General features: G+C 55.4%; 1 protein-coding gene across 1 annotated transcript; it reads left to right on the top strand.

The window, feature by feature from the left end:
* Positions 1–2,760: 2,760 nt before the first annotated feature.
* CBX7 (chromobox 7) lies at positions 2,761–22,877 on the top strand. Its single transcript, XM_052639991.1, has 6 exons — positions 2,761–2,884; positions 5,050–5,093; positions 12,024–12,089; positions 16,102–16,168; positions 18,832–19,183; positions 19,563–22,877. Exons 1-6 carry the CDS (start codon positions 2,816–2,818, stop codon positions 19,718–19,720), a joined length of 756 nt encoding a protein of 251 aa, XP_052495951.1. The 5' UTR covers positions 2,761–2,815; the 3' UTR covers positions 19,721–22,877.
* The last annotated feature ends 1,386 nt before the right edge of the window (positions 22,878–24,263 follow it).

The raw sequence follows: 24,263 nt of genomic DNA, 5'->3' as shown, positions 1-24,263 counted from the left end.
ATATCTTTTGTAATAACAATATGTCTTGCTTCCTTAACTAATGGTGAATTACGTTAACTGATTTTTTTTTCTTTTGCTTTGCAGTGTTTATTGCTAATGAATGGTAGCATTTTCCCCAGGATTTTCAAATTGAGGTATGCCTGCCTGCTGTTTCAGTTGTGTCCTACTCTTTGTGACCCTATGGACTGTAGCCCACCAGGCTCCTCTGTCCATGGAAAAATTCAATACAACTAGTGTTTTCATAGAAATAACTTTTGCTTTTGCTGATAAATTTCTGCCCTTAACTTTGCTGCTTTTGTGAATATCTCCTATGTCTTGAAAGGAGAATATTCTGCACTTGTAGCTACACTGCTCTGTAAAAGTCCCCTAGTCAAGTTTCTTAATATTATCATTAAATGTATTTCTGCTTGTTCTGTTGATTACAGAGGGATGTGTTTTTAAATCTCCCATTATAATTGTGGGTTTTTCTATTTCTCTGTAGAGTTCTCTTGGTTTTTTTTATATTTTAAGACTATGGTCTTTACATATGAGTTTGAAATTGTTCTTTCTTTCTGGTCAGTTGGACCATTTTCAGTGACCTTTTAATCTCTAGTGATTTTTTTCTGATACTAAAATAACTGCACCAGTCTTCTTTTCCTTAGCCTTTGTATTATAAGAATTTTTTTTTTTTTTCTACGCGTTTCCTTTCACCCTTTCAGTGTCTTTGTTTTGGAAATGTTTCTTGTGGATGTCTCTTGTAAATTACAGGTAGTTGGATTTTTATCCTGCCTGGTAATCTTCGTATTTTAACTACAACATTTAGTCCACTTGCATTGTTTTATAGTACATTTGAATTTATAACTTATTTGTCCCACCTATCTTGTATTTTTCTCTCCATTCTTGCTTGTTTTAGGATTGATTGGATTGATTTTCTCATTCTGTTTTTCCCCTCTAATAATCTGGCTAAATACTATATACTGCATTTCCATTCTTTCTGTTTACCCTGTTAATGACAACTTACAGTCTTAACTCATCAGAGTTTAAGTAAATTGCTATCTATTTTCGTTTTCCTTCTGAGGAATAGAAAGATAGAACACTTTAATCCATTCACCCAAGTTCTATGCCATTGTTGTGTATTTTAATTCTATTTTTATCCAGAAGACATTGTTATTGTATTATCAATGTTCTTCATTGTTCTTTATTCTCTGTTGCATCAGACCTCTGTCTGTGATCATCTTCCTCCAGCCTGAAGTTCTTCCGTTGGAATTTCCTTTAGGGAGGGTCTGCTACTGGCAAAGTCAGTTTTTGTATTTGTAAATGTTATTATTTCCCCTTGTTCTGGAAAGACATTTTCACTGGGTACATAAATCTTGAAATAAAATTTCACTCAGTTTCTAAGATGACGGTTATTTTCTTTCAGTGCTTTGAAGGTATCATTCTACCGCCTCCGGGCTTCCGTTGCTCCTGATAAAAAGTCCGTGCAAATCATTTCTTTTTCTTTTCTCTTTTTCTACCCCGGACGCCAGGCAGAGGCGTCTGGACTTTATTCTGAGGGGCACAGGGAGCTATGGAAGGTTTTAAAGCACTAAGGTGATCCAGTCAGATCTGCATGTTAGAAAGCGCACTCGGGCACTGTGGACTCGGAGGGCATTGAGAAGTGAGAAGGCAGTTGCTGCAGTCCAGAGAAAGGACGAGGGGTGTGGATGGGAGGAGGTCAGAGAGGCAGGACTTGGGGGGTCAACGCAGGCAGGCGGTTGGGAGCCCAAGGGGCACGGATGACTCGGGTTCCTAGTGAAGATGGAAAGCTGGTGCCGTAGGACAGACAGAACCGTGTTGGAGTGGATGGGGATAATGAATGGATTTGTGTGAGATCTCAAGATCCATCCATTCCACAGAGTCGAACACCTACTACGTGCAGAGAGTGTCAAGTGCGTGTGACTGGGGACTTGGGGCTGCGTGGCGTCAAAATCAGTCCCGCTGCTCACCTTAGATTCGCCCCGGCCATACCTGCCGCCAAGTATTGCCTAGCGGGGGCCCCTGAGGCAGCGGCCGCCTGGGGACCAGGCGTCTCAGCACAACCGCCCAGACGGACAGACGGACGTTAAGGATGGACGCGGAGGCGCCTGCTCAGGACTGGCAAGCCACACCGCTCCGGAGCCTGGATCCAGAGAGACCGTGGTACTGAGACACCCTGACAGGTTGGGAAACCTTGGCCGTCCCCGCCCTCCTGACGCCCGAGGGTCCGCGCCGCGATCTCGTCTATTCTTTGTGAGAGGCGAGGCAAATGGCCTCACCGCTCTCCCCCGGGCCCTCATATGCCCAGCCGGGGCCAGGCCGTTTCCAGACCCTCAGAGTCACCGGGAGGACTTAAGAAAACACTCCTGGGTGCTAATATCTCGTCCAACACACCCGCCTAGCGGAGCCCCCGCCAAATAAGTCCCGCGGGCCGCCGGCTTTGGAAAGAGACACGCCGCGCGCGAGGCCTGGGGGCGGACCTCCAGAGGGGCGGGCCCGAGCGGGAGGCGGAGCCAGGGGGCGTGGCCGGCTAGACGAGAGCCGAGCCCCCGCTCCGCCCCGCCCCGCCCCGCCCTCGCCCCCGCCCGGCGCGCTCGCCCGCGGGCTCGCTCGCGCAGAGGAAAACGTTGCGCAGGTTCAAAAATGGAACGTCGGCGGCGTGAGGGAGCGCGAGGGGGTGTGCGCGCGTGCGCGTGCGCGTGCGCGCCCGGGCGAGGGTGACGGGGACCCCGCCGGCCCGAGCATCGCGCGCCGCAGCCGCGGCCCCGCAGCTCCGCCCCCGGCCCGGCCCGGCCCCGGGCCCGCTCGCCCGCCGCCCCGCATGGAGCTGTCAGCCATCGGCGAGCAGGTGTTCGCCGTAGAGAGCATCCGGAAGAAGCGCGTGCGGAAGGTGAGGCTGCCCGGGGGGCGGCTCCCAGGACCCCTGTGGGGTCCCCTTCTGTCCCCAGTACTGTCCCCTCTACCCTGGAGGCGAGGGAGAAAGTGGGGGCGGGGGGACCCAGGCAGCCCCGCGCTGCCGGGCCCGTATCCCCAGCCCGTGCCTCAGTTTCCCCCGCCACCTTGTAGGGAGCGTAGAATTAAAAGTTGTCGCCCCAGGATGCTGAGGGCAGCTGAGCCAGCCAGAGCTGGAGATTAGGATCGGACTGGAGGGACCTCGAACGCTATCCGTTCTCACCATCCTCTCATTAAATATGGGGAGACTGAGGCCCAAGTTGAAGAAACGGCTTGCCTCGTGTGTTCGCATTGGAGCTGGGTCTCGAACTCAGGACTCTCTACTCTTGGTGCCAAGTCCTTTGAAGTTGGAGGCGGAGCTTTGGAAAAGCCTCCTCCCGCCTCTTAAGTTTAACTGCTGGACTTCGACCTTTTCCGATCCCCTCTACACCCCCACCTCCGCGTCTCTCCCAGACTTCCAGTGCACACCCCCTCAGTCTTCCCCTCCCCGACTCCCAGCTCCGCCCGGCGGCTCGGTGAAGCCGCCTACGGCGCTTCGGCATCCTCAAAGCTCCTCCCCCTTTGCCTTCGCCTCCCAAACACACACCCAGCGATTTAAGGAGGCATCTGTTCTGCTGTGTTTTGTCCCCGCGCCTCGGGCCTGGACTTTGGCCATGCCCATTTCCGGTGCACACGTTTGCAAAGTAGTCTGGCCCCAGGCTGGAAGTTGGGACTGGAAGGCTTTGGGGAAATTTCCTGTCCCAACACTTAGAAACACTATCCTTTTATCTCCTCCCTGCCGCCCCTTGAGAGGCTCTAGCGGCAGGGCAGGAGTTTACCTCCTCCCATTTGACGGAGGCACAAACTGAGGCACGGGCTGGGGAAGTGACCTGACCAAGGTCAAACAGTAAGTTAGAGATGAGTGCAGAGCCGGAGTTCAAGTTGGCTCATTGCCAACTCGTCTTTCAAGGGAGAAAACTCAGCCCTGTTATCTTGGGCTAAGGGTAACGGGGTCAAAGTAGGCCATGACCTTTTCTTTTCTTCCCCCGACTCCAATGGGGTTGAGTTTCGTCTTCATGTCGGGGCTGCCCCTTCTCCTTCTCCCTTCCCTCAGAGTTTCCTTAATTTGAATTTGTTCCTCAAAACCCAGTGCTTTCCATGCAGTGTAGCCTAAGCAGGTACATTAATTACCCCTTTCTACAGGGGGCCGTAGTGCCAGAGAGTGAGGAGCATTGTTCCTTTCACATTCATTCAAAATTTTGAGGACCTCTTATATACCAGGCACCAGTCTAAGTGCCAGGGGAGGGAGCTCCAGGCTTTGTGGAGCTGGCATTCTGGTAGAGGAGACAGGCAGCAAAAGAGGAAGTAAACAAATGCTTTCCACTGGGGTTCTGTGCCACACAGAAAGAGAACTGTAAGGTGGGAGGGAGGGTGGCCAGGGCAGGCTTCTTTGAGGAGATGACATTATCTTGGTCTTAAAGTTCTAGTGTGGAGGGGTATCACTTGTCAGATTGGGAAGGCCCCTGTCACCTGTGCAGAAGGGAGGAACCTGGCTCTTATTTTCTCACTCCTGGAGGGAGAGATGAGCACTCTTTCTCACGGTGAGGATTGTCCGCCTTCTCTGGGGTCCTGCCAGGGTCTTTTGACTTGAGAGTAAGTTGAGAGTCTTGGAGTCACTAGCCTGTCCACTCTGGGCCAGAGGCACTGCCTCACAGGGATGGGGCTGATGGGGCTAGAGGCCTGGGGGACTCCCCAATGAGGAGTTTTCTAGGACTTGGAGAGTCTTCTAATTTAAAAAAAGAGAATTATGGTCTTTGCACTGGCACACTGGACACTGGATCTTTGGCCATGCACATTCCCCACACGTGACATGGGCTCCAAGCTTGTACCACAGGTACCACTGAGGTGTGTAGGGAGGGCCCAGTGCACACCTGTGCTCTAGCAGGGAGGATGGTCTGGGATGGACATGGAGCAGCCAAAGACTGAGGATCTCTGGTTGATGGGGATCTTGTGTATATGTGTTGGGGGACTTCTGTCTGCAGAGGGGATTGGGCCTTCAGCTCTGCAAGTGGTCCTCGGGGCATCTGTGTATCTCACTGTGTCTCCTTCTCTCTTTCTCCCCAGGGTAAAGTTGAATACTTGGTGAAGTGGAAAGGATGGCCCCCAAAGTAAGGCTCCTTTGTGTGTGTGTCTGTCTGCCTACCTGTACCTCCTTCCATCTGCCTTTTCCCGGCTCTCCTGCCTCACTTTTCACTCCAGCTGCTCTAGTAATTGGCCAGCTGACCTTGATTAAATTGCCCTCTTTCTAGGCATTAGTTTCCCCTCTGCCAGCTGAGGTATTTGGAGCATATGAGGGTCAAGGTGGGTGCCAGCTTCCCTTCAGAGTTGTGTTCCATCTTCTGGTTGGAGCCTCTGCTCCCCTGCTTCTGGCCTCTCCTGGCATTCAGTGGTGAAGACCCAGCATCTTGGCTTCAGAAATGGCCCCCTGCAAGGTGGAGGGGCCCTCAAGCTGCCGCATGTACCAGTGGCAGGTGGAAGTTTGTGGCATCGAGCAAGACAAGTTTAGCCAGTGGGGCATGAGTCTTCAGTGCCATAGAGCTGGGGACAGAGCCACCTTTGGCTAGCACTCTCCAGTGTGCAGAGCAGGTTCCCCCACAGACTTGTGAGACAGCTGTGGGCCTCATCTCCAAAGATGAGGAAACAGGTTCAGAGAAGGTAAGCAGCTGGCCTTAGGTCACACAGCAAGGCGAAGGCAGAGTTGGGGCTTGAAGTGAGCCCCTCTTCCTTGCCTCCTCCATCTCCCAGTTGGGAGGCGGGCCAACTTGGGTCTAGCACCTCTCCCAGTTGCCCCGCCTCTCCCGCTGAGCCCAAATCAGGAACCTTCTCACCAACCAATCACCTCCCAGCAGGAGTTGTTGCGGGGAGGGGAGGGAATGAGCAGGTCGTGGGGCCTCCCCATTGGCCTGTGGGCACCCCACCTCCCTGCCTGGCTTCCTAGAGATAGACTCCTGGAGTCCCCCCTGGTTCCAGAGCCCCTGCTATCTGTGCCAGGGGCTTTCTGCTGTATTGCTGTTGAGGGTGACCTGATGTTTGGGCCCTGGGAGTGTCTTGGACACACAGTGGTGAGAGACGCAGCGGAGGGGAAAACAGCCATGCTGCCTCAGCTTCCCTCTCTGCAAATGGATTCAGTAGTCCAGGCCCAGCTCTCCTCTCACAGGCTTCTTCACTTTGTGGGGTGAAAGGTCTGGGGTGTGTCCCAGATGGCCTCCAGGCATCCTGTTGATTAGGGCTGGTGGCTGGCCAACCAGGTAATGCACTCATCCTTTCCTGCTGCCCTTTCCCAAACACCCTGAGACTGAAGGATAATCCCCTCCTCCACTAGGCAGAGGAGAGGTGGGCTTCCAGTCTGGGTGAAGGGGCAGTAAGAGGAGGTGGAAATCTAGAAAAGGAAGGTGCTCAGAGTGGGCATACTCCCTGGGTAGTCACTCCCCTCTTAGCTTCTGCACCAAAAGACATTGATTGGCCTTCAAAGCATTGTTGGCTATTCTTCCTGCTGTGTAGATTCCCTTCTCTAAACAGATGTATTTGTCTATTTCAAGTTCCTTCTGCCACTTTTCTTTATCCTGAATGAGTATGTCTGCCCATCAGAGCTTCAGTCACGGGAAGGACCTGGCATTCCAAGAGAGGTCCCTGTATAGTTCTGCTGGCCTATGCCCATGCCCCTGGGGCCCACTTGTTCCCTAACATGCTGAGATCACCAGATGGGCCCTCATGACTACCTTTTGTGACCCCCCCCCCCCCCACAGGAGTTCAGGGAGTCCTGTGTGGCCAGAAGACCTGAGGCATCTCCGACTTCCTCACACTTTGGTCCTTGTTCACAGCTAAACTGCTGGGATCCCTTGGACAGGTCCCCAGCAGAGCAGAATCTCTGCTTCCTCATCTCCAAATTGGAATGAATCCTCCAAGACAGCAGTGATGTGAGGATTAGATGACAGATACAGAGTACCTAGTGCATGCTTAATTCAGACAAGGCACTTAGTAAATGTTTGCTATTAATAGTAAGTTACACAGCTGGGCTCCTAGGTCTCTCACCAGCTGGAGAGGGGTCTGGGGGGGATTCTACTGCCATCTAAAGTAGCTTTAGCCCTCATTCAGATCAGTCCTCTCATGTTTCAAATGAGGAAACCGGGGCCCAGAGAGGAGAGGTCACTACAGTAATATAAATGCCAACACAGTGCAGCATGGTGCCCGCTTTATGCCAACCACTGCCACCTCACTTCACTTGGGGGACAATAGATTCAGTCACAGAAAGGAGGAGGAGAACCAGGGCTTCTTTATCACCCACTTTAGTCTCCCCTCCTCAGGGTGCCTTGCTTGAAGAAGAGGCTGAGAGAGAGGGTGGGGAGTGGAGTAGCGGGACTAGATGCTCCCTGCAGGCCTGGGAGCCTTGGCTAGCGCAGTGCCACCCTGGGTGGGAGGGCGAGTCAGACTCTCCTGCTCCCAGCACCCTCCCCATCCTGGGCAGGGAGCCTTCTATTAATATAGAAACCACGATGTAAACCAGCACTCACTCTGCCAGGCCCCTGTTGAGCTTTTGGGTGCTTTGCCTGTTTTCTCAAACAACAGGAGAGGAATAACTGCCCTTCCTCCCCAGCAGATGGGGTAGAGGAGCTATCCTGCTTGTTCTAGAAAGAACAGCAAATGGCACAGGGAGGGGCTGGGGGCACAGGGCGGAGGAGCTTAATAATCAGCTACATGCTCTCAGCCTGCTGGGGACCCTGCTGCCCCTCTTTGGGAACACTTTCTTTCCCTCTGTTCTTACCCACTTGTGAATGCTACCCTATTTGTGGGGAGGATGGCCTCCATGGAGCTTTAGAAATGATAGTATCAGTTTATCAAGGTACAGCAATAACCAGGCTGATATCGGTAAGCCCCTATTAAAATCAGGCATTGGCCCACATAAGTAATTTGCCTAATGTCAACCGAGTGGACAGATGAAGAGACAGAAACCCTCAGCAGAGGAGGCCCTCCCCCAGATCATACAGGTGGCACGATTTGAACTATGGGCACGTCCCTTTCCTCAGCTGTAAAATGGGGCTCTAGCCTCACGAAGCCCCATGGAAGGCAGCCTGACACAAGGAAGGGTTCATAGCAGTGCCAGACACAAGAGGAGGCGCTTCTTTCTTCTCCAAGACCCTGCTGAGTAGCGGCAGCAGAGTCCTGAGTTTGGTCTTGGCAAGTGTGTGTTTATGCTCTGGAGGCTTTTGATATTGACTTAATTACTGCTTGTTTGCTTTTATTATGTACCACATTTTATTATGTACCACAAGTGCTGTATGTGGCTTAACACATCTGATTGTCACATCCCCCCTAAAAGACATGGACTGTTGGTAGCTCTGCTTCACAGATGAAGAACTGGAGGCCGCAGCAAGTGAGTCACCTGCTCACTACCGCCCCCGCCAGTCTCTCTGGGAACCCCGCACACTGCTTCTCATTTGGGTGGCTCTAAATCGGATTTGGAGGGGGTTGCTGGGTGGCCTGGCTCTATGGGGCGCCCAGCCCCTGGCACTGCGGGAGCCTGCGCTGCAGGGCCCAGGCGGGGCGGCCTCGAGCCTGTTTACCTCGGCTCGGGGGCGGGGCGGCGGTCACGTGGCCGTGTTTACCTCGGAGCCAGCGCGCGCAGTCCCCGCCCCCGCCCTGCCCCTCATTGGTCAGCCCGGTAATCTGGCGGGCGCGCCCCCGCTGGCGTGCGTGTGCCCGCGCGGCTGCCGGGTCGCTGGGGGCGGGGCCCACGGCGCGGTGGAGTGGAGCCGCCTGTCGGCCTCTTTGCGTTCCGGCCCAACCGGCGGCGCGGAGACCGCGTCTCAACAGCCGCGCACTCCTGCCTTGTTTGAACCCGCGCGGTTCACAAAGCGTGACCTACGCTCGCCACGGCCTCTGGCTCCCCACACTGCGGAGGGCTGCTGATGACCGCCTCTTTCGGAGGGGCGAGGGTATCCGAGAGGGTGAGGCGGCCGTCCAGCGACCCCCTCCCGCCTTTCCTCAGCAGGGCCAGGCCTCCTGCTGCCGAGTCTCACCCTTTCTCTGCGCCCGCTGTGTGCCAGGCCCCGGGTCAGACACTGAAGACGTGGTCAATCAGACCGTGACCCTCTCCCAAACATGTCACAGCTCAGTGCGTAGCCAGATAGGTCGCCATGTGAGGACCCAAAGGGAGAGGATGGCCAAGATTCTGCTGAGTTCCAACCACAGACTGGCTACTTACTGGCACAGTGACCTTCGCAAGATGCTTCACCTCTCTGCCCCAGTTTCCTCTGTAGCGTCTGTAACCTACCTCATAAAGGTGTTACAAGGGATGGATGAATCCCTGCGGTTGTCTGCTCTGGCACCTAACCATTACGGTGGAGGCGGTGGTGATGGTGATTCTTAAGATGAGGAAATTGAAGTACAGAGGTGGTTAGGGACTTGCCAGAAACCACACAGCAGCTACATCACCAAAAAATGGGCAGGGCAGTGGGGAAATGGGCAGGGCAAAGGAGACTAGAGCACTGAAGAGACTTCTACAGCTAGAGGATATGGAGGGTGGAGGGCAGGCAGAGGACACAGAGGAACACAAAATTCCCCCTCTTTTCTTACTAGGTACAATTGAGGAAATTCAACCTTTGTGGGGAGGAAGGGTTGACGTCTCTGCCAGCTGCTGATTGCTTTCAGTTTGGGCTTTACCAAACTATATAAAAAAATAATCAGTTTCACTTTTGCAGTTCTTCAGAATGAGCAGAACTCTGCAGAGACTTCTATAGCCATTCCCAGAACACATGGGGACTGGGGCCGGGCTGGGCAAGCTGGGGAGAGGTCACAGCCTGCCAGCCAGGACACCAGCTTGATTCATCAATATGTATGGCAGGTGCCAAGGGCAGCAATAAGGCCGTGGAGAGCAGCTGAGGGGAGGCTTCGTTGTGCTTGGAGAGGATGTCAGGGGAAACTGCAGGACCCTGACTCAAAGGGTGAGGAGGTCCCGGGAGGAAGAGGGCCCCCAGGAGGAGAGCACAGCAAGTGCAAAGGACAGGAGCTGGGATGGTGCTGGGCATGTCACACTCCGGGCGCAGACCTGCACAGCTGAGTTCACAGGGCCTTACACAGAGTAAGTGTGCAGAAGTGTCAGTGAAAGAAAGGAGGAAAAGTCTGTTGTCGGGCAGCTTGTCACTCAGATATAGGCAGGACTACTATTAGGTTTCACAGTAACTAGGACAGTTAAGGATGAAGGTTTTAGCTTGTTTGGTTAGAAGATGGCAGGGGCAGGGCCCGGCCTCTCTCTGCCTTCTAATACCTCCCTAATACCTACTCACCTCCCTTCTTGTCCAGCAGTCCTGGGGGCAGCCTTAGCCAGAATCACAGCCTGTTGCTCTGGGTTCCTTTTTTTTTTTTTTAACATGCCCATACACATTTGTATGCATATCTGTATACATACATAAATGTTTTCAAGTTATATTTTTTATGTACTAGCATCTATTTTGGAGAATGCAATGGCACCCCACTCCAGTACTCCTTCCTGGAAAATCCCATGGACAGAGGAGCCTGGTAGGCTGCAGCCCATGGGGTCGCGAAGAGTCGGACACGACTGAGCAACTTCACTTTGACTTTTCACTTTCATGCATTGGAGAAGGAAATGGCAACCCACTGCAGTATTCTTGCCTAGAGAATCCCAGGGATGGGGGAGCCTAGTGGGCTGCCGTCTATGGGGTCGCGCAGAGTCGGACACGACTGAAGTGACTTAGCAGCAGCATCTATTTATGATGAATCATCCTCCCCCCACACACACTTTTGGAAGTTATTTAAAGTTTGCTTTTAAAATTATTCAAATAGCAAGCTAAGTTAAAGGCAGATACTAGGTAAATAATCATGCAGCTGGAAGAAGGATGGCTGAGCTCTGCAATTACTCAGGTCTGTCCTGGCTGTCTAGAATGCTGCTGTCTAGCCTGGGAGTGGTGGAAGGTCCCTTGTGGAAAGACCTAGGGGTCTGCTGTAGGATCACTGCACCAGACAGTCTCTGAGCATTTACCAGATTTCCTTCTATGTGACAAGGGACCTTCAGAGCTGGCCTTTATGATGCAGGTGTGTGCTGAGGAGGGAGGGAATGGCTGGGCCAGGCAGAGCCCACACGGGCGGGGGCATCAGGGGGGCTAGGGACAGCAACACTAAGAACCACAGAGCACTTCCCGTGCACCGGCTGCATTAAACGCGTGAACGCACTTAGTCAGCACAAGAGACCTTTCAGTTCAGCTCAGTGGCTCGGTTGTGTCCTGTGGACTGCAGCACGCCAGGCCTCCCTGTCCATTACCAACTCCCAGAGTTTACTCAAACTCATGTCCATGGAGTCGGTGATACCATCCAGCCATCTCATCCTCTGTCGTCTCCTTCTCATCCTGCCTTCAATCTTTCCCAGTATCAGGGTCTTTTCTGATGAGTCAGTTCTTCGCATCAGGTGGCCAAAGTATTGGAGTTTCAGCTTCAGTATCAGTCCTTGCAATAAATATTCGGGACCAATTTCCTTTAGGATGGACTGGTTGGATCTCCTTGCAGTCCAAGGGACTCTCAAGAGTCTTCTCCAGCATCACAGTTCAAAAGCATCTATGGATGGGGAAATCAGCACAGAGATATTGAGCCACTTGTTCACAGTTGTGCTGCCAGCCAGGGCAGAGCTGGGGTTTGAACTTGGGCAGTCTGGCTCCAGAGTCCGTTTTTCACCACATGCTCTTGCCTCTTATGGGAAGGGAATCCAGGGATGTATGGGGCCTGCCCTCTTTCAGTTCAGTCGCTCAGTCGTGTCCGACTCTTGTGACCCTGAGGTGAACATGGGGATCTAGTCAGGAGCTGGACGAAGTCATTTTTAGGGTGATGTGATCAGGATGAGGGAAGTTCTGGTGTTGAAGTCCCCAGAAGGCCCCCAACCTAGTCTGGTGGGCTAGGGACAATTTATGGGATTAGGAGACAATTTCAGGCTGGATCAGGAAGGGGCAAGTCCTGCCCACAGCAGCTGTGGCCTTTGAATGCGAGGCAGGGTTGGAGGCGGGGCAGCTCTGACCGCTTGTTTGTCTCCCCAGGTACAGCACGTGGGAGCCGGAGGAACACATCCTGGACCCCCGCCTGGTCATGGCCTACGAGGAGAAGTAAGGGGCTCAGCCGGCCCCGGGGCTGGGGCGGGGACGGCAGGCTCTGAGGTTTCATGGGAAACTGTGGCCGGCTTGACTCTGAACAAGAGTCATGGGCCCGGGGGGACAGGGTTCTGGCAGGGACAGCTGCAGCCGGGGAAAGGTACTGGATACTGGGTCCCAGGGCAGCCGAGGGTCCTGTCCATTTCCTGCTGCTGGGTGATGTCAGGCACTCTGCTAACCACCCCAAGCCTCAGTTTCTTGGCCATTGTTTAGCCACCCCTAACCATACCTGCCCCGGTTTTCCCAGAAGGTAGGGGTTTCAGTTGCCATGGAGAAGGTGAAAATGAGCATAGAGATGCCTTGCATGTGAGGGGTGGCTGTGTCAGTATTGCTCTGTCAAGCCCAGCGATGGGCCAGAGAGAGCTTTCCCCTAGAGACCCTCTCACTGAGTCTGATGAAGCTCAAGAAGGTCTGGGTGGGGGGAGTGTGACTTTAGAGCTAGGACAGCTGGGTTGCAGTCCCTCCTGCTTGGCCCCCCTCTAGCTGGGTGGCCGTGAACAAAGCTGCCCCCAAGTCTCAATCTCCCGTGTCTGCCAGGGCTCTGCTGCAGTTCTGAGGGTGGCTTAGCGATTGCCAGCTCCTCCAATGGGCCGTGAGGGCACACCTTTAATGGAGAGCTTTTGCCAAAAATGTCGTTTCTCCTGGGTGGAGGGCTTTTTGAGCATGATCTAACCATTCCCTTCTGATGAGCCTTGGTGTTACCAGCCTCCCTGCCAGCAGACTGCCCAATCTTTCTGCCTCTCCCCGACCCATCAACCCTGTAGAGTACAGGGCCGTTTTATAAAGTCATTTTTGTTTGGTTCCTTTTAGTAACCTCTTGAGACAGGGATGAGGGTCTCGTTTGACAGATGAGGAGACCGAGGCTCTGAAGAGCTAAGGGACTTGTCCAGGAGCCTCACGGCTGGGAGACAGTCCAACTAGGGCTTATTGGGTGGGCCTCCTGACTCCCAGTGATGCTGTTCCTCTGCCCTCCCCACCCCCTTCTGATCGCTTCTCCCCCAGGAGGCCTCCTGCTGCTGGTTCAAAGGAAATGTTCCCACTGGTCTTTCCTTTAAAAATCACAGTGTTCCTGTCCCACAGCTTCTTTCTGTTTCCCGAGTGCTGGTGGGACCTTGATCCAAAAGGGTTGTGACACTGGGAGAACCCTGTGGAATGTCCTGGATTGTGGTAAGACCATTGGGCAGGCATCAAGGGCCTGGATCAGCATCCTGGCTCGGCTGCTCCCCAGCCGTGAGGTGCTGGGCAGGGCCTTTTCCCTCTCTGAGCCTCAGCTTCCCTGTCTGTAAAATGGGGAGAACAGTGCTGACCTCGTGGGCTCTCGTGGGGAGCAAAGGTGTGTGAAAGCACGTCACGAGCCATGAAGTGTGGACACTTGCACGCGAATGTTTTCCTCATGGTAACTGGGGGTCACCTAGCTCGCACTGTCATTTGTTCAGCCAGTCTTTATGGAGATCATCCTGTGTGCTGGGCACTGTTCCAGGGACTGGGGCACAGCAAGGCACAAAAACAACAAGCGTCCCTGCCCTCGTGGGGCTCGCAGTCCAGTGTGGCGGCCCGCAGTGACAAGTAGGCCCGTGGTCATATAGATGCAGACGTGTGGCTGCTGTTTGGACGGGCGGGGTGGGGCGGCGGTGCTGCTTTCAGCCCGGTGGTTGGGTGCTGGCGTTTGACCAGACCTGAGCTGAGGGAGGGAGGGAAGGAGCCCAGTAGGCATGTTACGGAAGACCATCCAGGGAGAGAGCACACTGAAGCAGAGACCCTGGGCTGAGGAGCGGCACGGAGGCGAGTGGGGCTCTGAGCGTGGCTGGCTGGACTGGTGTGAGCTGGGCAGGGCTGGGGCATTGAGGAGTGGGCATGGGCAGCTGAAGGCGTGGGGTGCAGCTCAGACTCTACCTGTGAGTCCTGGTAGAGAGGGTTTGGATGTTCCTTTGAGTCAGAAAAGTCAGTAGTTAAGGGACAAATGAGACCCACTGTCCGAGACCTGCAGACCCACAGTGTGGTTTGCCTTCCTCCTCCTCTCTGGGTCTTGGTGAGAAAGAAGCGGAAGGGGGGTGATGAGCATTCTAACACCTGCTTTGCAGTGTTTTTAAGGGACTCGGAAGGAGTCTGGTCAGGGAGTCCCTACATCCTGGGAGGGGCCGAGGGGAGACTGAGGCCTGGCTGGGGCCACGATCCCCACAGCCCTGGACACTGAAGGGCCAAGGGTTCCGGGGTTGACAGAAACTGGTCCCTGGGTAGGTCAGGACTGACAGAGTGGAAGCCCCCACCTCACCCTCCTGCTCCCCCCACACCCACAGTTACAGGGCAGAAACTTGGCCACTACAGGTGGGAAGCCAGGTCATGTGGCCTAGGCTGCAGGCCTGCCCCCACTGGCCCTGACTGGGCTCCCAGGCTCGACCTCACCAGGCCCGGTGCCCAGAGCTCAGCATCTTCACCAGTAGCGAAGGTTGTTGGAATTGTGGCATCGGTTAAGTGACTTAATCTCTCTGTGCCTCAGCTATAAGATGAGGATAGAAACTGTGCCTCCCTCATAGGGTGAAGGTCACAGCATTGAGAACAGTGCCTTGTACAGAGTGCCCAGGACATGGTAATAAATATAAAAATGAACAACACTTACACAAATATAATAGACGTCATCATCTTCTTTTCTCTCAAGGCCCTTTCCTCCCCCCACCCCCACCACACTGCCTTCTCCTCTTGCTCTTTTTTCTTTCTCTTCCTTCCTCTCTATGATCTTAGTCTTGCTACCTCCGCCCCCCAGCCCTGCTTTGAGAAATGTCAGGGACCTCTCGCTCCCCGCAGGAGCCCCAGGGCCCAGCTGAGAAGGGAAGCTCGTGCTCCAGACCAGGAAACTGAGGCCCAGAGAGGGAGGGTGGCCAGCCAGGGTGTCCCCTGGGTCAGGTAGGGGTGACCTGGGCTCCCAGCACCGGGCTCTGAGATTAAATTCTCACTCTCCAGTATCGGAGAGGCCTGATTGGTCTGGGTATCGCATGCTCTTGGTGCTTCTCTCAAACACTGGTTCTGGGACCCCAGGGCAGACCTGCTGAAGCCAGCTCCACAGGGTGGGAGGGACAGCTCTGCCCCCAGCGCTCCTGGAGGCTGATGCCTGGAAGCGGGCAGCAGCCACTCCCTCGAGGAGGGAGACAGGAGCCATGGACCCACTGGCTTAACTGGGCTCAGACTGAGAGACTGGCCTAAGGCCTCAGAAAGCGTGAGTGGAATGAAGTCAAGCACAATGACTTTGCGTCATCCCACCACTTCTGGCACATGGTTGGGGGATCTGGCGTGTTGCATTGTGTGTGTCTGGATACGTCCTCAGTTTGTGCCTTGCATGTGTGTGAAGTGAGGAGGGCATCCGGCAGAGAGTCTGACATCTGCTGGGGACTTAATGCAAGTTAGTTTTTCTCCGCTTCCCCAGCCAGACGATACAGGCAACAGGAGCCTGTCTCCTCTACCAGGTTCGTGCAGATGCCAAATTGGTGGGGAGTTCTGAGCAGAGCCTCACGTGCAGAAGGACTAATCCGCCATTCTCCTCAGCTCCTCTGGGCCCATTCAAGGCAAATTTGATTGAGAGGTTTCTATACAAGTCTCCTAAGAGTGGAAACTGGAAATTGTTCTGGGGGTTGTTCCCCGTGCATGGAGAGCAGAGGTCTGGCCTGACCTTGGGGCCATGAAGACCCACATGTTTTTGGAGATGTCCGCTGAGTCCCACCTCAGCAGATGGGACCAGTGGCTGTGCCCTCGCCTTTAGTCAGTTGAGAAGAGGGAGCTCTGGGAGTTGAACACTGCCCCCCACTGTCATGGCCTAGAGAGCAACGGGAGGGTCCCGACCCCAGGGTGGGTGGTAGCCTGTGGTGGTTGCCCCCCTCCCCCGTAGACAGCAGAGGGCCAGGTGGAGCGGACGCCTTACTTACCCTTAAATGTCACCAGTGTTTCCTTTTCTTCTGCCATCTGCTTTGCATCCCAGGGAGGAGAGAGACCGAGCGTCGGGGTATAGGAAGAGAGGTCCGAAACCCAAGCGGCTTCTGCTGCAGGTAACCCCGCCAGCTCTGGTGCCACCCCTTAGGGCCCCTTGCTCCTACCCACCCACCCCACCCCACCCCACCCCCAGCCCTACCATCTGTGCGTTTGTACCAGCTAGTTAATGCTAAACCACTAACCCTCCTCTGGCTCCATCCAGGGCACTGTGGAGGGAGGGGTGGGTGGGGCACTTAGTGGGTAAGTTTCAATGGGAGGAGTTGGGAAAAGTCAGAATTCGGGCTGGTACCCAGGGGAAGACAGCATGGGTGGGAGATCCAGTGGAGGGAGGGAGGGTGGATGTATGGCTCATGGGATCCTAGAATTTTGAAAGCTTAGAATCTTGTAAATAAATTGATGCTCAGAGTCCCCAAAATACAAAGTTGTAGTATTTGAGAACCTTAGGAGCATAAACTTGAGAGCTGAGGAAACAAGGGGAGTCTGGAATGTTAGAATCTAAGGAGATTCATAGAATTTTAGAATCATAGCCTTGGAATGTCCTAGAAACGTGTCATTTTGAGTGAGAAGAAGCCCTCTGTTTGAGGTCTTGAGGGCACTCTGCTACCCTCCGCTGGTTTGCACTGAAAAAAGGATGCAGGCGAGAGTGATGTGGTTCCGTGACTCAAGGCATGTCTCTGGGCTCGAGTTTTCCCTTCTACAAAATGCGGATGATAGCAATACCTGCTGTCCTTAATTTAATAAGGCCCACCTGGGACTTTAAAGCCAAAACATAAGGCTGCTTGGTCCCTGTGCAGTGTGAGCCATGGCCAGCCTCCTGTCGACTCTAAATTGTAGATCACATGAGGCTTTTGCCAGATTAGATGGGTCTCCCTTCCTGCAGTGGGTGTGATCCCTGGGGTTTGGTGTTGATTGGGTCCTGAGAAAGAGATAGCATGTCAGACATCTCCATGCTGAGCTCTGTGCTCCATGCTCTTCACAAATGAAGTTTATCTGCACACCAAACCCACAGGGAGGGTGCATCAGTCATCTATTGCTGTGTAACAGATTAACCCTTAACTGAGCAACTTGAGGCAGTAAACACTTAACACCACAGTCGCAGTGAGTCAGGAATCAGGGAGTACCTTAGCTGGTTCCTTAGTGATTCTGGCTCAGATTACAGTCATGATGTCAGCTGGAAGTCCACTCATCTGAAGGCTTGATTGGGGCTGGAGGATCTGCTCCTAACATGGCTCCCCATATGCCTGGTGCATCAGTGCTGGATGTTGACAGGAGGCCTGGTTCCTCAGTGCTGGGCCTCTCCATAGGGCTGCTGGCTGGCCTCATAGTAGGGCCACTAGCCTCCCCCAGGGTGGGTGAACAGAGAGAGCAAGGACAAAGCATCGTGTCCTTAGTGACTTAGCCTCGGAAGTCCCACACTGCAGTATTCAGTATAGAGGGGACTCCACACAGGTGTGAATTCCCAGAGGCAGCTATTTGGGATCATCTTGGAGGCTGGCTGCTATAATTTCTTCATTTCATTGATGGAAGAAACTGAGGCTCAGGGAGGCCAGTACCAAGTCACGCAGCTGGACTAAAACCCAGATCTGACTCCTGGTGCTCGCAGACCCATTAGTAACTGTAATTCTCTCATGGTGAGGTAGAGAAGAACAGAACTGCATGAGAGTTTCCCCGGCCTGCGAGCCAGGTTGAAGGAGTGGTCTCTGATAAAGCTGCACATGGGGTAAGCCCTGCAGTGCTGAGGCAGTGCCGTAGCTTCACAGTCTCCTCCCAGTTCGGCCCTCTTCACATCGTCATGACAAGCCGCGCCCGTGCCAAGTGATGGGGATTAGCAGGTGGGACTGGAGCATGGAGCCTGCACCTGTGATGACCTCTGTCCCCAGCTTGAGATGTTTGACATGCAGGTCCCATCTGTGGGCCTCACTCTCTTCTGGGAACTCTTGGCCTCTGGTGACAGCAGAAGAGCTCCTGTCCCAGAATGGCCCAGGCCCTCAACATCTTAGCACCAAGGATCTTTCTTGGATTTGTATAAATTTCCACTAGGAGTCAGTAAGACAAGTGCACAGATTTTAAAACTTCAGCCTTTGAATGATGGAAGCACGTGCCCTCCAGCCCCTTTTAACATGAATGAGGCAGGACATCGACAGGGGTCTGGAGCCCCCCCCCCCCCAACCCCCGCTGCGGCTCAGAGCTGAGGAGGGCCCTGGGGGAACCAAGGGGCGTCTGCGGCCTGCCAGCAGTGCACTGTCCCTGTGGCTGGGTGACACGGTGCACCCCGGTGCTGTGTTAACTTTCTCCAAGAAAGTTCAGAGCCCTGTGCCTCCCGTCATCTCCCTGGCAGCTGACCGTTTCAGCTTTGGGGGCCTGTTAGAAGCAAAGATTCTTTCCTATGATGAATAGCTCCTTAATTTATCGGCCGCAGAAATCCTGGTGTTTTTTCTGTCCGTCAGTTTTCCATCTGTACCTCTTGTCTGCTCCTCTGCTGTGGAGCGAAGGAAAGCGCCCTGCAGCCCTGGCCCCTAAGATGAGGCCGCGCCTCTGGGGCCAAGATGAAAGCCGAGCTGGGCCTGGCCCAGGGGCTGGGGTGTCGGGTGGGGTGCGGGCTGTTTGTGAGCCCTGAAACTTGGGGAAGGGACCCCGGGCGGGAGGGAGGCGTGAGCCAAGGCGCGGCAGCAGGCGGGAGGGCGGGGCTGACCCGCCCTGCCCTGGCTTGCCCCCGCAGCGGCTGTACAGCATGGACCTGCGGAGCTCCCACAAGGCCAAGGGCAAGGAGAAGCTCTGCTTCTCCCTGACGCGCCCACTCGGCAGCGGGAGCCCCGAGGGGGTGGTCAAGGCGGGGGCGCCCGAGCTGGCGGACAAGGGCCCCTTGGTGCCCACCCTGCCCTTCCCGCTCCGCAAGCCCCGCAAGGCCCACAAGTACCTGCGGCTCTCGCGCAAGAAGTTCCCGCCCCGCGGGCCCAACCTGGAGAGTCACAGCCATCGACGGGAGCTCTTCCTGCAGGAGTCACCGGCCCAGGACGTCCTGCAGGCGGCCAGCGAGTGGGAGCCTGCCGAGCAGCCCCCCGAAGAGGAGGGTAAGGCAGCCCGGCCCCCGGCGCAGACCCAGGGACCCTCAGAGCTGGCAAGGCCCCTCGAGTTGTCAGGGCCCAGAGAGGGTCTCCTCAGCCTGCGGGGGACCCTGGCACCTAGCCCAGAGCTCTTTCCGTGGTCCCACTCGGAAGGAGCGCGTGTCCAGCCAGGGAAGATAAATGTGACCTCTACCCGTGTGGCCAGCCTCGAACTAGGCTCTGACCTGGCTGGAGACTCAGAGGAAGATCTGGTGTAGGGGGTGGGGGGGCTGGAAGGGGGTTCACTTGGCCCCCCATGCCCACCTTCCCCACCTTGTTGTCAACGCTGCCCCCCCCCCCCCCCCTCGTCTGTCTGTCTGTCTATCCGTCTGTTCCACAACTGCAGCAGAAGCAGACCTGGGCGAGGGGCCCCCTTCCTGGACACCCACGCTCCCCTCAAGTGAAGTGACAGTGACCGACATCACCGCCAACTCCATCACCGTCACCTTCCGCGAGGCCCAGGCCGCCGAGGGCTTCTTCCGAGACCGCAGCGGGAAGTTCTGATCCGCCATTTTTAACTCTTCTTAAACTGTTTTCTGGGGCTCGGGGTGGGGACATCCGGAAATGAGGAGGGGGTTAGGGCGGGATAATTATTTTATTTAAAAAACAACAACAACAAAAACATTGGCCAGGAGAAGGGGTGATGCTCCCAACATTGTCCCCCCACCCGCCCCTTTCTCTGCGCGGATGGACAGACGGACATTTACAGAGCTGGGGCGGGGCGAGGCCTGGGGAGGCCTGGCACTGCTCTGTCGCTTGGGGCGCTGTCTCCAGGGCAGGACGGGGACAGGGCCAGCCTCCCCCAGACCCCTCTGGCCCCCTTCTTCGGAGAGAGAGCAACTGGTCCCGGGACTAAAGGAGGTCGGGAAGACCTGAACCCTCCCCCGAGCATCCTGCCTCCTCCTTTCTGGTTGGTCACCCCTCTTACCTCCTGTGTGTGTGTTTGGGGAGGGGTCTTTCCTTTTAACTTTGCACTCCAGCTCTTTGGGGGAGATGGAGACTGGCTTTGAGCAAAAGCGACGGGGTCTGAGAGGTTAGGGGTGCCAGGAAGGGTTGGAGATGGCTGGGCACAACCCAGAAAGGTTTCTCCCTTCCCCAGGTCGGGTGGTTGCCAGCTAATAAGCCCCTTCGGCTGAGAGCTACTCCCCAGCCCACCCCACCCCACCTGGCCTGTGAAAGCCAGTCACACACACACCTGGCTTCACAGGCGTGTGCACTGTCCCTCATGCCCTCGTGACTGCGCGCACAGGTCTTGCAAACTTCTGTATAGAAACCCTGACCAGGTGAATGGGGGGGTGAATGACAGCACAAAAGAGCTTGCCTTAGGCAACCCCCGCTCAGCCCCCTCTCCCAGCGCTTCACCTGACAGGGTCTGTCCATCAGCGTGCTGGCGCCCTCAGTGGAGGGCGGGGGTCCAGCTGGGGCGGGGCGGCCAGATGGCCTCCAGTGCTCCAGGGGTGAGATGCCCTCTTGTGGTTTCACCTGGCCAGTCACGGGTGTGCAGGTGTGTGCGTGTGTGCCCTGCACCAGCGCAGTCATGGGTGTGCAAGTGTGTGTGTGTGTGCCCTGACCAGTGCAGTCACAGGCGTGCAAGTGTGCATGTGTGCCCTGCATCAGGCTCGGAGGCACTTGGGTTCCATTCCTCTCCTGCGTACCCCCTCCCCGCCGGGGCCCCTGTTCTCTCTGACTCAGGTGACTTTCCAGCCCTTCCCCTCCCCTCTTTTTCTGCGCCCCCCGCCCCAACTCAGCCAACCAGACGTGGGTGTGGGTGGTCAGGGAGGGAGAGAGCGTCCCACCACCTTCTCAGGGCAGCCCTTGACTCCTGACACCCTTCCTCCTCCTGTTCTGGGTCTCCTCCGCATCCACCCTCAATGCTGCAGCTGGGACTAACCTTGTTTCCCCTTGGGGGCACCTCTGTCATGTCTTCCTGTGATCGGGCTGTAGCGGAGGGTGGGTCGGGCTGTGTCCAAGTCCCGCCCCCTGCCCCCGCCCTGGCAGGGCCTGTGTCTGCCAGAAGAGGGGGCGCTCTGTTTCTAGTTTGCATAGAGGCGTCCTGTGGACTAGTGGCTTCTCCCTGTAGTGAGGAGTGACCTCTTCCTTCCCTGGCCCTGTAGGGGGGAAGCCAGGTTGGGGGTAAGCACCAGGGGAGCAAGCGCAAGACTGGCTCCCTCCCCTGTCCCCATCTCAGGCCAGGCACTGGGTCCCGACCCCCCCTCCCCACCCCAGGGCCAGCTCCGCGCTCTGCTTTGTCCTCAGGAAGTAGGCAGAATCCTGCTGAGGCTCCTCCAGTAGGACAGTTCTTCCCCAGACCCCTTCTTCCCAAGTTCCCAAACCAAAGACACCCTGCAACCCCATTTTTCTGCGGGGTTCCTTGCTGCCCAGATCCCAGATCCCTGTGTGTGGGTCCCCTCTTCCCCCTCAGTCCTTTGTTGTCCAGGGTCAATTCAGTGCTTCCATTGGGGGATGGCACCACCCCCCACCCCATGATTTGATTCACCCCCAGCCTAGGGGTTTGTGTCTAGAGGAGTATGTGGGGGTGGACTGGGGAACCGAGGGGCTGTGGGGAACCCTCCTGCCTGGAGCCCTGGGGAGGGGATGGGCAGCCAGAGTGGGCCACTGTCCCAGATCAGGGGCTCCTGGCAGAGGGGAGGGTGGTGGCAGGGGCCTCACTGTGACAGAAAGATGCTGGCCCTGGCTTTGGACTTGGCTGGCAGCTTCCGATAGAAGTCACACCCACGCCGTCCCTGGGGACAGGTGGCCTCCTCCGGCCTCACTTCGACGAGCTGTTTGTATCGTGTGCTGGTTTGGGGTGGGGGGCTCTTTTGTGGGACGGGGTGGCTGCTGCGGTGGAACACTGCCTGCCTCTCCACCCTTCACGGCCCGTAGGGTGCCCTGCTGTCTGGAGGGCTGAACCCTGGGAGCCAAAGCTCTTAGGACCTACCCACCCAGGACACAGGACGGAGACCTTTGCGAGGGGTTGGAAGTGGCCTTCAGGCCTCCTCCAGCCCTGAGCATCCCAGTGGGGCTTGGGGTGAGGGGACAAGCTGGGCACGACCTCCCTCCCCACGCCATAGCCACCCCAGAAGGCCAGTACTCACTTGGGGAGGGGCATTGAAAAAGTTGGACCACCTACCTTTCCTTCCCCCAGGCCCACCTGTTTTGAATGTAGAGACCGGTTGGTACTTTTGTTTTGCTGTGGGGTGGGGCAAAGGGCATGTTCTCTGCCCCTGACACAGCTACTCCCCTGCTGATGCCGCAGGCCACTCAAGGACCACCTCTGCTCTCAGGATGGTGGTCCCATCGCCGGCTTCCTCCTTGACTCCTGCCCCAGGAGAGGGCGCTTCGCTGGTCCGGTGGTTTTCGCCTGTGCGTTATAACTGGCCCGCCGAGCCTCCAGGGCTCAGCACAAGAACGCTTCCTTTGCACAGAATGAGCGTCGAGCTTTGTTCAGACTAAGTGAATGTATTTGGGAGGGGTTGGGGGGCACGAGTCGATTCTAAGCACATGCCTTTTCTGACTGAGCGTGTGCCGGGAGAGCTGGAGCAGATGCAGAGCGTGGTTTTATTTTTCTACTGATGTTGGTAAGAGACTGTATAGCATCTATTTATTTAGATGATTTATCTGGTAAATGAGGCAAAAAAATTATTAAAACATTAAAGATGATTTTAGAAAAAAAGCTGTTGGACACCTGATCATTGCTTGTGATGGCGTCACAGCCAAGCCGAGGGAAGAGCTGCAGCCCTGGGGTGAGCCCTCCAGACCTCTCAGACCCATCCCCGCCCCAGATCCATCTTGGGCCGGCACCAGGCGTCCGCATCAGCTTGTTAATCTTGAGATCTGGAGGTGCTCTCGTATCTACATTCTCCCTGTCTGGTTAATTTTCCCCTCTAAGTCTCAGACCCTCCCATGCAGCCCCACACGTGGTCTCAGCACGCCTCTCCTGTGTGTCAGCGGGCCTTGCCGTTCTCCAGGAGGGTAGGGCATTTCCTCCTGGGAAGGAGTGAGCTGTCTCTGGTCAATGCTGGGATGAGGAGGGGAGATGAAGGGGAATGGAGAAGGAGAGGAGTGACCTTGAGGGGTATCTGCCTCAGGTGTGGCCCTCACATGGGCACCAGCTGGCCCATAGGCTAACAGTGCCAGCCAGAGGGGTCAGGGGATTCTGGTGGGCAAGGTTCCTAGATCCTTTATCCCTGATGTTTTCATCCCAGGGCTTCGGGTTCTGATTCCTTCCTGTTGGCCCTCAGCATAAGAGGCCCGTGAGGCTGTTCAGTCTCCTTTGCAGCTCTGCCTGTCTTACGACTAAATACTGGGCCCCACGGCCCACAGGATATGTCCCATGGCTGCCGGATGTCAGGGGCCTTTTAAACACTGTAGTAAATAAAATGCAAAAAATAGGACCATTTACATACACGAGGAGCTTCCCACGTGGTGCCAGGGGTAAATGCAGGAGTCCTAAGAGATGTGGGTTCAGTCCCTGGGTCGGGAAGATCCCGTGGAGAAAGAAATGGCAACCCACTCCAGTATTCTTGCCTGGAGAATCCCATGGACAGAGGAGCCTGGTGGGCTACAGTTCATGGGTTGCAAAGTCAGACACTACTGAAGGGACTTGGCACACACACCACGCACATACATCTATGAAACATTACTTTCTAAAACAACATCTAGAAGAGGGACTTCCCTGGCAGTCCAGTGGTTAAGAATCTACCTTCCAGTGCTGGGGACGAGGGTTCAATACCTGATCTTGGAACTAAGAATCCCATATGCTGCGGGGCAACTACTGAGGCCAAGAACCACAGCTAGAGAAGTCCAGGTTCCGAACAAAGCCCATGGGCCGCAACTAAGACCTGATGCAGCCAAATAAATATTTAAGATAGAAAAAACCTGCAAGGCCCAAGTTGAGAGTGGGCTGACCTGGGTCTGCCAATTCTTTGTTCGAGCTTTCACACTGAGCCAAGCCCACATTCAGGGCCACCGTCTTGTATCCAGGGTTTCATCTCTGCCGCCCGTCCCAGGGCACAGCACAGTCAGGGATTATCACAGAGGTCTG

Source organism: Budorcas taxicolor, chromosome 5, assembly GCF_023091745.1.
Source record: "Budorcas taxicolor isolate Tak-1 chromosome 5, Takin1.1, whole genome shotgun sequence".
Classification (NCBI taxonomy): domain Eukaryota; kingdom Metazoa; phylum Chordata; class Mammalia; order Artiodactyla; family Bovidae; genus Budorcas; species Budorcas taxicolor.
Note: the sequence above shows the minus strand (reverse complement) of the source record. Positions and strands in the feature narration are given on the sequence as shown.